The sequence below is a fragment of the Diachasmimorpha longicaudata genome, chromosome 1, assembly GCF_034640455.1.
Source record: "Diachasmimorpha longicaudata isolate KC_UGA_2023 chromosome 1, iyDiaLong2, whole genome shotgun sequence".
In the NCBI taxonomy this organism is placed as follows: domain Eukaryota; kingdom Metazoa; phylum Arthropoda; class Insecta; order Hymenoptera; family Braconidae; genus Diachasmimorpha; species Diachasmimorpha longicaudata.
Genome location: NC_087225.1, coordinates 2,705,089 through 2,716,856, shown reverse-complemented (window position 1 = coordinate 2,716,856; position 11,768 = coordinate 2,705,089). Strand labels below are relative to the sequence as shown.

General features: G+C 40.0%; 2 protein-coding genes across 2 annotated transcripts; both read left to right on the top strand.

The window, feature by feature from the left end:
• The first annotated feature begins 448 nt into the window (after window positions 1–448).
• LOC135162545 (uncharacterized) lies at window positions 449–3,922 on the top strand. The gene is made up of 3 exons (XM_064121150.1): window positions 449–797; window positions 1,105–1,978; window positions 3,790–3,922. The coding sequence occupies exons 1-2, from the start codon at window positions 581–583 to the stop codon at window positions 1,971–1,973; spliced, it is 1,086 nt and encodes a 361-aa protein (XP_063977220.1). The 5' UTR covers window positions 449–580; the 3' UTR covers window positions 1,974–1,978; window positions 3,790–3,922.
• Window positions 3,923–7,854: 3,932 nt separating this feature from the next.
• LOC135162522 (uncharacterized) lies at window positions 7,855–11,328 on the top strand. Its single transcript, XM_064121116.1, has 3 exons — window positions 7,855–8,203; window positions 8,511–9,384; window positions 11,196–11,328. The coding sequence occupies exons 1-2, from the start codon at window positions 7,987–7,989 to the stop codon at window positions 9,377–9,379; spliced, it is 1,086 nt and encodes a 361-aa protein (XP_063977186.1). The 5' UTR covers window positions 7,855–7,986; the 3' UTR covers window positions 9,380–9,384; window positions 11,196–11,328.
• Window positions 11,329–11,768: the final 440 nt, after the last annotated feature.

Below are 11,768 nucleotides of genomic sequence, written 5' to 3'. Positions count from 1 at the left end.
AACTTGTCTTCGAGAAAAAGTCGATTATACATATGCGTTTTTACGACATCGTGGGAATCATTTTCTTTTTGCTGCACCTAGACAAAATCTGGCATCGTATTCGGTTTCAGCACGTCGAATAACCAAGGAAACTGATGCAACATCGTTTTCTTCGCGACCACAGCTCAAGAAAAACTCAATCATAGAAATTGATATTCGTGTCCGATATGATGGCGTATAACTTGAGTACACATTGCCCCAGGCCGATGAAACCGCGTGCAATAGCTTCGTCTCGTCGAACTAGACGAGTGCAATGCGTGGAGTTTGCGTGTGAACGATTTGTCTTCGAGAAAAAGTCGATTATATTGCAAGTCTCGTTCTCAATGATAATTATTGTAGTCATGCTTGTCATGCTTAATATCACAACGTTCAACGCTAAAAATTTTATATTTTGGCGCCATCCGCCATTTTATCCCTATATTTCATCCTCCACCACCTTCATATTGTTTTGTTGTGCCGAAGTATCGACACGTTCATCGTTAACTCTTCACATCGTTTTATTAAACTAAACATAAAAAACAACGTTTTATTCTACTGGAATATGCCAGAGCATAAAAAGAAAAGGTCGAGGTCCAGGTCACGGTCATCAGATCGTCGACATAAAAGACGCAAAGTCGACCAAATGCAGCTACAATTGGATAACCTCACAAAGGCGGTTGAGGGCTTGGTCCGAGCCCAAAACAACCAACCTCAAGCTTTGCCACCAAATAATGGGGCCCAGCTACCTAATATTGAGGTTTCAAATACTAAGATTGCTGGTAAGTAAATTCCATACGAGTTTTTTCCTTAGGAAAAGGTATTGCCCATTTATTCCATACGAAATTTGGGAGTCAGTGTCCATACGAGACTGACATGCACAACAAGTGCTCTAATACCTTTCCATAGTATTTTTAAAAAATACGAGTTTTTTCCTGAGTAAAAGGTATTGCCCATTTATTCCATACGAAATTTGGGAGTCAGTGTCCATACGAGACTGACATGCACAACAAGTGCTCCAATACCTTCCCATAGTCCTTCTTCTTCTCTGCTCGCCTCTCCATGTCGTTTTTTGTCTAAAAATTACAGACAACAAAGAGGATAAAGAGAATATCCCGGAAGCTGCGAACACCAACTCTGAAACGAACATGAGAGATGACCTCAAGGGTCCAGCGACAGATTTTTCCCTAGACGCAACGGACAAGGATAACATCCTTAAAGTTTTGGGAGTAGACTTGAATGAGTCAAAATTTAAAAAAGTCAAATTTCACGCCGAATTGAAAAATACCTGGTCCAAATGGGTGAAGCAGGGACTCCCGGAGAAAAACAAGACTGAAATTCTAGAGTCATACAACCGAAAAGGGGATCTGTTCACAGAGGCTCCCAAGGTGAATTTGGAGATACTCCCTCTTCTCTCTGATGTGGCAAAAAAGCGTGACCAACATTTTTCAGAGACACAAAATTGTATCGGTTCAGCGTTGATTGCACTAGGCGGCGCAATTTCCATGCTCATCGACCCCCCAGATGATGGACTAGATGAAGACATCTTTACCGATTACTTGAGCCAGGCGGGACAGCTATTAACAGACGTATTCTTTCAGCAGTCTGTAGCTCGGAAATCATTCATCACCCCTCAACTCAATAAATCAATAAAACCGGCGGTTGAGGCGATGATTTCTGACGAATGGCTCTATGGGAATGATTTAAAAGATAAAGTGAAGGATGTCAAAGAAATCGCCAAAGCTTGCGAACAGATTAAGGAGAAACCCCAGCCTAAAACTATCATGAGATCACAGGTCCAGGGAAACTCGAGGTACCCGTCTACGAACTCTCGTCAGACGGGGTACCATCAGAAATCTCGGAAGTTCCTATTCAAGAAGAGGTCGAATCAAGGTGCATCCTCCAGCTCAGCCAAGATGAGCTCTCGGACGACAACCCAATCTTCATCAAAGAAGTAACGCAGGTACGGAAACCAGCTGGACGCCTGAGTTTCTTTATAGACAACTGGCGAAAAATCACCTCGGATAAATATATTTTGAGTTATCTGGAAGGATATCGAATTCCATTTACTCATAAACCCTATCAGTTGAATCCTCCAAAGGCACATGTCTTTTCTAATGAAGAAATGGAACAGTTGCGAATAGAAATTGATAAATTATTATCAAAAGGGGCCATTGAAGAATGTACTCCGTGTGAGGATCAATTCATCTCTTCTTACTTTCTTGTCCCAAAACCTGACGGATCGTATCGTTTTATTTTCAATTTAAAAAACTTGAACAAATTCATTGTTGCTCCGCATTTTAAACTTGAAGATATCAGGGCCGCTATGAATCTCTTATCACCCAACGATTTTATGGGAACGGTGGATCTTCAAGATGCCTACTTTGTAGTACCCATGTATAAACACCACAGAAAATTTCTCAGGTTTGAATTTGAAGGAACACATTTTGAGTTCACGTGCCTCCCATTCGGACTTTGCACTAGTCCCTACATTTTCACCAAAATAATGAAACCTGTAGTCAATGTATTGAGATCGAAAGGTTTTTTATTAGTACTGTATCTAGATGATTTTTTATTTATGAACAGTGCAAAAGACACATGCGAACTGCAAATATCTAAAGCATCGAAATTTCTGGAAGATTTAGGTTTCTTGATAAATTGGGAAAAAAGTTCTGTGATTGGAAAACAAAAATGCAAATACTTAGGTTTCGTGATTGACTCAGTAGATTATTCACTAAATTTAACTGACAAAAAGATGAAACAAATATCTCTTTTAGCTTCTTCTTTCCACGTAGGAAAAAGTTACAAAATTCGTGATTTTGCCAAATTTTTAGGAGTGATAACCGCAGCTTGCCCCGCTGTAGGTTATGGTTTCATCCACTGCAAGATCCTAGAGCGACAGAAATTTCTAGCCCTAAAATTTAATGGTGGGGATTATGACGCAAGTTTATACATAAGGGATTGTATGCTTAACGATCTTAATTGGTGGAAACAGAACGCCCACATTGGCCGCAATCCAATTAGAAAAAATAATTTCAGCATAGAAATTTTCTCAGATGCTTCATTGTCAGGTTGGGGGTGTTATTGCAATAATGTATCTGCTCACGGTTTTTGGGATGAGGAAGAAAAGAATAAGCATATAAATTACCTGGAATTGCTCGCCGCCTTTTACGCATTAAAATGTTTTGCGTTCGATTTATCTAAGTGCGAAATTTTGCTCCGACTGGACAATACAACCGCAATTTCGTATATAAACAGAGCGGGCGGTGTACAATTCCCACATTTAAGTAATTTAGCTAGAAGTATTTGGGAGTGGTGCGAATTAAGAAATCTGTGGATAAAGGCCTCATACATTAGTTCAGCGAGTAATAGTGATGCTGATAAAGCTTCACGCATTGTAAGGGTCGAAACTGAATGGGAAATTTCTCAATCTTATTTTGAGATAATTGAAAAACGTTTCGGTTGTTTTTCAGTAGATTTATTCGCTTCCAGAATTAATAAAAAATGTAAAAAATTTTTCTCTCGTTTTCCGGATCCTGAAGCCCATTCAGTTGACGCCTTCACTGTCGACTGGAACAGTGAGTTCTTTTATGCATTCCCTCCATTTTCAATGATTCTCCGCACATTGAGAAAAATTCTAAATGACAAAGCCACAGGTGTACTTGTAGTACCATTATGGCCAACGCAGCCATGGTATCCTCTTTTCCAATCTCTTCTTACTGAATTACCTATAACTTTCTCACCTGATAACTGCTTATTAAAATCTCCTTATAGGAACGAGATACACCCATTGGCATCCCGCCTTTCCCTGGTGGCAGGGAAATTGTCCGGTCAGCGTTCTTAAAGAAAGGAGTACCGGAAGACTCCCTAGATGTTATGGTCAACTCCGTCACTAACTCAACTCTCAAGCAATATAATTGCAGTCTCAAGCACTGGTGGGACTATGTACACAAAAATAATCTGGACATTCATGACACAAATTCTTCAGAAATTATTGCATTTTTGACATTTAAACTCCGCATGGGAGCTAGTTATAGTACTCTGAACACGGCGCGATCGGCAATTTCTCTGATTTCGATTTCTGATAATAATAAGGATGGCTTAATTTCACGTTTTATGAAAGGTGTCTTCAAACAAAAACCGACCACGCCAAGATACACTACAACTTGGGATGTCACACCGGTCCTGGAGTATTTGAATAAATTATATCCTCTGAAGGACCTAAAACTGAAAGATGCCGCTGAAAAGGTGATAACATTGCTAGCTCTGACAACAGCGCAGAGATTTCAAACCCTAAGTGTCATAAATATTGACAATATTTCAATTTCTGATACTAGCATAAGTATCAAAATTACAGACCCTCTCAAAACGTCATGTCCAAGATCTTTTCAGCCTGACTTGATCCTACCTTTCTTCCGAGAGAAACCAGGACTGTGTGTGGCATCTGCTATTTTAGATTATATCGATATTACAAAAGAATTACGAGATCCAGAAATGAAAAAGTTATTTATTACAACTAAAAAGCCATTCACAGAAGTATGTACACAAACTTTAGGTCATTGGGTCAAATCTCTTTTAGGCAAAGCAGGGATTGACACTAAAATATTCTCTGCTTATAGCACCAAACACGCTGCAGTGTCTGCTGCTCATCAAAGAGGCGTTGACATAGCTGTTATTAGGCGTACTGCTGGATGGTCCACCGGGTCTGAGATGTTTTCCAAGTTTTATAATAGACCCATCCAGCCCCGCAATGACCAATTTGCTTGTACAATTTTGGGTAAAAAATTTTTAGGCTTGAAAAATAAATAATGTCATTCTCTAAAAGTGCATTATCTCGAATTATCACAGCCTTTAAAACCCTACAATAATTATCATTGAGAACGAGACTTGCAATATAATTGAAAGATCAAACGAGCCCGCGGAAGGCGGGCGAAGTTTGATCAAAATTATATGAAAAGTCTCGTTCGAAGATGATAATTCTCCCACCCGGAATTATTCCCAAAAAAAAAAAAAAAAAAAAAAAAAAAAAAAACATCTTCCCATTATCATCTTCAGATTACCGTGATAATCCGGAAAATCGTTACGCCAAAACAATATGAAGGTGGTGGAGGATGAAATATAGGGATAAAATGGCGGATGGCGCCAAAATATAAAATTTTTAGCGTTGAACGTTGTGATATTAAGCATGACAAGCATGACTACAATAATTATCATCTTCGAACGAGACTTTTCATATAATTTTGATCAAACTTCGCCCGCCTTCGGCGGGCTCGTTTGATCTTTCAATTATACATATGCGTTTTCACGACATCGTGGGAATGACTTTTTTTTGGCTGCACCTAGGTGAAATCTGGCATCATATTCGGTTTCAGCACGTCGAAGAACCATGGAAACTGATGCATCATCGTTTCCTTCGTAACCACAGCTCACGAAAAACTCAATCATAGAAGTTTATTTTCGGGTTCGATATGATGGCAGATTACGTGAGTACACATTGTCGTATGCCGATAAAACCGCGTTCAATGGCTTCGTCTCGTCCAACTACACGAGTTCAACGGTCGAAGTTTGCGTGGGAACAACTTGTCTTCGAGAAAAAGTCCATTATACATATGTGTTTTTACGACATCGTGGGAATCATTTTTTTTGGCTGCACCTGGACGAAATCTGGCGTCATATTCGGTTTCAGCACGTCGAAGAACCATGGAAACTGATGCATCATCGTTTCCTTCGCAACCACAGCTCACGAAAAACTCAATCATAGAAGTTAATATTCGTGTCCGATAGGATGGCATATAACTTGAGTACACATTGTCGTAGGCCGATAAAACCGCGTGCAATAGCTTCGTTTCGTCGAACTACACGAGTGCAATGCGCGAAGTTTGCGTGTGAACGATTTGTCTTCGAGAAAAAGTCGATTATACATATGCGTTTTTACGACATCGTGGGAATCACTTTTTTTCGGCTGCACCTAGGCGAAATCTGGCATCATATTCGGTTTCAGGACGTCGAATAACCAAGGAAACTGATGCAACATCGTTTTTTTCGCGACCACAGCTCACGAAAAACTCAATCATAGAAGTTAATATTCGTGTCCGATATGATGGCATATAACTTGAGTACACATTATCGTAGGCCGATGAAACCGCGTGCAATAGCATCGTTTCGTCGAACTACACGAGTTCAATGCGCAAAGTTTGCGTGTAAACGATTTGTCTCCAAGAAAAAGTCGATTATACATATGCGTTTTCACGACATCGTGGGAATGACTTTTTTTTGGCTGCACCTAGGTGAAATCTGGCATCATATTCGGTTTCAGCACGTCGAAGAACCATGGAAACTGATGCATCATCGTTTCCTTCGTAACCACAGCTCACGAAAAACTCAATCATAGAAGTTTATTTTCGGGTTCGATATGATGGCAGATAACTTGAGTACACATTGTCGTAGGCCTATAAAACCGCGTGCAATAGCTTCGTCGCGTCGAACCACATGAGTGAAATGCACGAATTTTGCGTGGGAACGAGTTGTCTTCGAGAAATCCTCTATTATACATATGCGTGTAGTATCGGGAAAATTTTAGAGGTAGTATTATAAAAAATGGGAGTCTATCGAATATGGCAGACAGATGTCTACGGCATTTAAGATATTCTATTAAGATGTAGGATTAAGTTGTGAACCTAGTTTTATGATTTCATTGAAGTAGAGTCCACGCACTCTGACTAATGGCGCCTGGGCCATTAGCTGGCCCACTCCGCCACGTTTGGGGAATTTCCCAGAGACGGATAATGACGAACAGGGCCCCATAACGGCGGTGGGGGAAGAGGCCAAGTTGGAGGAATCGGGGGTGCGAAAGGTAATTTTTAAGATTAGCGGTCAGTTGGAAATCGTGGAGTAGAGTAGTTATACGGCAGAACATGGAAGTTTCGGCGACGTCCCCATATGAGGCATTAGACGTACAAGTTTAGATAATTATAAATTCTCGTAGAAGTGTAAACATTTGTATTTGTGGTGAGTCTTCTAATATCAGAAAGACTGTAAATATTTCTTAGAAATTAAAGTGTTACTTAAATAAAATTCTAGCGGCTTTATCCATTGACAAGTATCCCACATGCGTTTTTACGACATCGTGGGAATGACTTTTTTTTGGCTGCACCTAGGCGAAATCTGGCCTCATATTCGGTTTCAGCACGTCGAACAACCATGGAAACTGATGCATCATCGTTTCCTTCGTAACCACAGCTCACGAAAAACTCAATCATAGAAGTTTATTTTCGGGTTCGATATGATGACATATTACGTAAGTACACATTGTCGTATGCCGATAAAACCGCGTTCAATGGCTTCGTCTCGTCGAACTACACGAGTTCAATGCTCGAAGTTTGCGTGGGAACAACTTGTCTTCGAGAAAAAGTCGATTATACATATGCGTTTTTACGACATCGTGGGAATCATTTTCTTTTTGCTGCACCTAGACAAAATCTGGCATCGTATTCGGTTTCAGCACGTCGAATAACCAAGGAAACTGATGCAACATCGTTTTCTTCGCGACCACAGCTCAAGAAAAACTCAATCATAGAAATTGATATTCGTGTCCGATATGATGGCGTATAACTTGAGTACACATTGCCCCAGGCCGATGAAACCGCGTGCAATAGCTTCGTCTCGTCGAACTAGACGAGTGCAATGCGTGGAGTTTGCGTGTGAACGATTTGTCTTCGAGAAAAAGTCGATTATATTGCAAGTCTCGTTCTCAATGATAATTATTGTAGTCATGCTTGTCATGCTTAATATCACAACGTTCAACGCTAAAAATTTTATATTTTGGCGCCATCCGCCATTTTATCCCTATATTTCATCCTCCACCACCTTCATATTGTTTTGTTGTGCCGAAGTATCGACACGTTCATCGTTAACTCTTCACATCGTTTTATTAAACTAAACATAAAAAACAACGTTTTATTCTACTGGAATATGCCAGAGCATAAAAAGAAAAGGTCGAGGTCCAGGTCACGGTCATCAGATCGTCGACATAAAAGACGCAAAGTCGACCAAATGCAGCTACAATTGGATAACCTCACAAAGGCGGTTGAGGGCTTGGTCCGAGCCCAAAACAACCAACCTCAAGCTTTGCCACCAAATAATGGGGCCCAGCTACCTAATATTGAGGTTTCAAATACTAAGATTGCTGGTAAGTAAATTCCATACGAGTTTTTTCCTTAGGAAAAGGTATTGCCCATTTATTCCATACGAAATTTGGGAGTCAGTGTCCATACGAGACTGACATGCACAACAAGTGCTCTAATACCTTTCCATAGTATTTTTAAAAAATACGAGTTTTTTCCTGAGTAAAAGGTATTGCCCATTTATTCCATACGAAATTTGGGAGTCAGTGTCCATACGAGACTGACATGCACAACAAGTGCTCCAATACCTTCCCATAGTCCTTCTTCTTCTCTGCTCGCCTCTCCATGTCGTTTTTTGTCTAAAAATTACAGACAACAAAGAGGATAAAGAGAATATCCCGGAAGCTGCGAACACCAACTCTGAAACGAACATGAGAGATGACCTCAAGGGTCCAGCGACAGATTTTTCCCTAGACGCAACGGACAAGGATAACATCCTTAAAGTTTTGGGAGTAGACTTGAATGAGTCAAAATTTAAAAAAGTCAAATTTCACGCCGAATTGAAAAATACCTGGTCCAAATGGGTGAAGCAGGGACTCCCGGAGAAAAACAAGACTGAAATTCTAGAGTCATACAACCGAAAAGGGGATCTGTTCACAGAGGCTCCCAAGGTGAATTTGGAGATACTCCCTCTTCTCTCTGATGTGGCAAAAAAGCGTGACCAACATTTTTCAGAGACACAAAATTGTATCGGTTCAGCGTTGATTGCACTAGGCGGCGCAATTTCCATGCTCATCGACCCCCCAGATGATGGACTAGATGAAGACATCTTTACCGATTACTTGAGCCAGGCGGGACAGCTATTAACAGACGTATTCTTTCAGCAGTCTGTAGCTCGGAAATCATTCATCACCCCTCAACTCAATAAATCAATAAAACCGGCGGTTGAGGCGATGATTTCTGACGAATGGCTCTATGGGAATGATTTAAAAGATAAAGTGAAGGATGTCAAAGAAATCGCCAAAGCTTGCGAACAGATTAAGGAGAAACCCCAGCCTAAAACTATCATGAGATCACAGGTCCAGGGAAACTCGAGGTACCCGTCTACGAACTCTCGTCAGACGGGGTACCATCAGAAATCTCGGAAGTTCCTATTCAAGAAGAGGTCGAATCAAGGTGCATCCTCCAGCTCAGCCAAGATGAGCTCTCGGACGACAACCCAATCTTCATCAAAGAAGTAACGCAGGTACGGAAACCAGCTGGACGCCTGAGTTTCTTTATAGACAACTGGCGAAAAATCACCTCGGATAAATATATTTTGAGTTATCTGGAAGGATATCGAATTCCATTTACTCATAAACCCTATCAGTTGAATCCTCCAAAGGCACATGTCTTTTCTAATGAAGAAATGGAACAGTTGCGAATAGAAATTGATAAATTATTATCAAAAGGGGCCATTGAAGAATGTACTCCGTGTGAGGATCAATTCATCTCTTCTTACTTTCTTGTCCCAAAACCTGACGGATCGTATCGTTTTATTTTCAATTTAAAAAACTTGAACAAATTCATTGTTGCTCCGCATTTTAAACTTGAAGATATCAGGGCCGCTATGAATCTCTTATCACCCAACGATTTTATGGGAACGGTGGATCTTCAAGATGCCTACTTTGTAGTACCCATGTATAAACACCACAGAAAATTTCTCAGGTTTGAATTTGAAGGAACACATTTTGAGTTCACGTGCCTCCCATTCGGACTTTGCACTAGTCCCTACATTTTCACCAAAATAATGAAACCTGTAGTCAATGTATTGAGATCGAAAGGTTTTTTATTAGTACTGTATCTAGATGATTTTTTATTTATGAACAGTGCAAAAGACACATGCGAACTGCAAATATCTAAAGCATCGAAATTTCTGGAAGATTTAGGTTTCTTGATAAATTGGGAAAAAAGTTCTGTGATTGGAAAACAAAAATGCAAATACTTAGGTTTCGTGATTGACTCAGTAGATTATTCACTAAATTTAACTGACAAAAAGATGAAACAAATATCTCTTTTAGCTTCTTCTTTCCACGTAGGAAAAAGTTACAAAATTCGTGATTTTGCCAAATTTTTAGGAGTGATAACCGCAGCTTGCCCCGCTGTAGGTTATGGTTTCATCCACTGCAAGATCCTAGAGCGACAGAAATTTCTAGCCCTAAAATTTAATGGTGGGGATTATGACGCAAGTTTATACATAAGGGATTGTATGCTTAACGATCTTAATTGGTGGAAACAGAACGCCCACATTGGCCGCAATCCAATTAGAAAAAATAATTTCAGCATAGAAATTTTCTCAGATGCTTCATTGTCAGGTTGGGGGTGTTATTGCAATAATGTATCTGCTCACGGTTTTTGGGATGAGGAAGAAAAGAATAAGCATATAAATTACCTGGAATTGCTCGCCGCCTTTTACGCATTAAAATGTTTTGCGTTCGATTTATCTAAGTGCGAAATTTTGCTCCGACTGGACAATACAACCGCAATTTCGTATATAAACAGAGCGGGCGGTGTACAATTCCCACATTTAAGTAATTTAGCTAGAAGTATTTGGGAGTGGTGCGAATTAAGAAATCTGTGGATAAAGGCCTCATACATTAGTTCAGCGAGTAATAGTGATGCTGATAAAGCTTCACGCATTGTAAGGGTCGAAACTGAATGGGAAATTTCTCAATCTTATTTTGAGATAATTGAAAAACGTTTCGGTTGTTTTTCAGTAGATTTATTCGCTTCCAGAATTAATAAAAAATGTAAAAAATTTTTCTCTCGTTTTCCGGATCCTGAAGCCCATTCAGTTGACGCCTTCACTGTCGACTGGAACAGTGAGTTCTTTTATGCATTCCCTCCATTTTCAATGATTCTCCGCACATTGAGAAAAATTCTAAATGACAAAGCCACAGGTGTACTTGTAGTACCATTATGGCCAACGCAGCCATGGTATCCTCTTTTCCAATCTCTTCTTACTGAATTACCTATAACTTTCTCACCTGATAACTGCTTATTAAAATCTCCTTATAGGAACGAGATACACCCATTGGCATCCCGCCTTTCCCTGGTGGCAGGGAAATTGTCCGGTCAGCGTTCTTAAAGAAAGGAGTACCGGAAGACTCCCTAGATGTTATGGTCAACTCCGTCACTAACTCAACTCTCAAGCAATATAATTGCAGTCTCAAGCACTGGTGGGACTATGTACACAAAAATAATCTGGACATTCATGACACAAATTCTTCAGAAATTATTGCATTTTTGACATTTAAACTCCGCATGGGAGCTAGTTATAGTACTCTGAACACGGCGCGATCGGCAATTTCTCTGATTTCGATTTCTGATAATAATAAGGATGGCTTAATTTCACGTTTTATGAAAGGTGTCTTCAAACAAAAACCGACCACGCCAAGATACACTACAACTTGGGATGTCACACCGGTCCTGGAGTATTTGAATAAATTATATCCTCTGAAGGACCTAAAACTGAAAGATGCCGCTGAAAAGGTGATAACATTGCTAGCTCTGACAACAGCGCAGAGATTTCAAACCCTAAGTGTCATAAATATTGACAATATTTCAATTTCTGATACTAGCATAAGTATC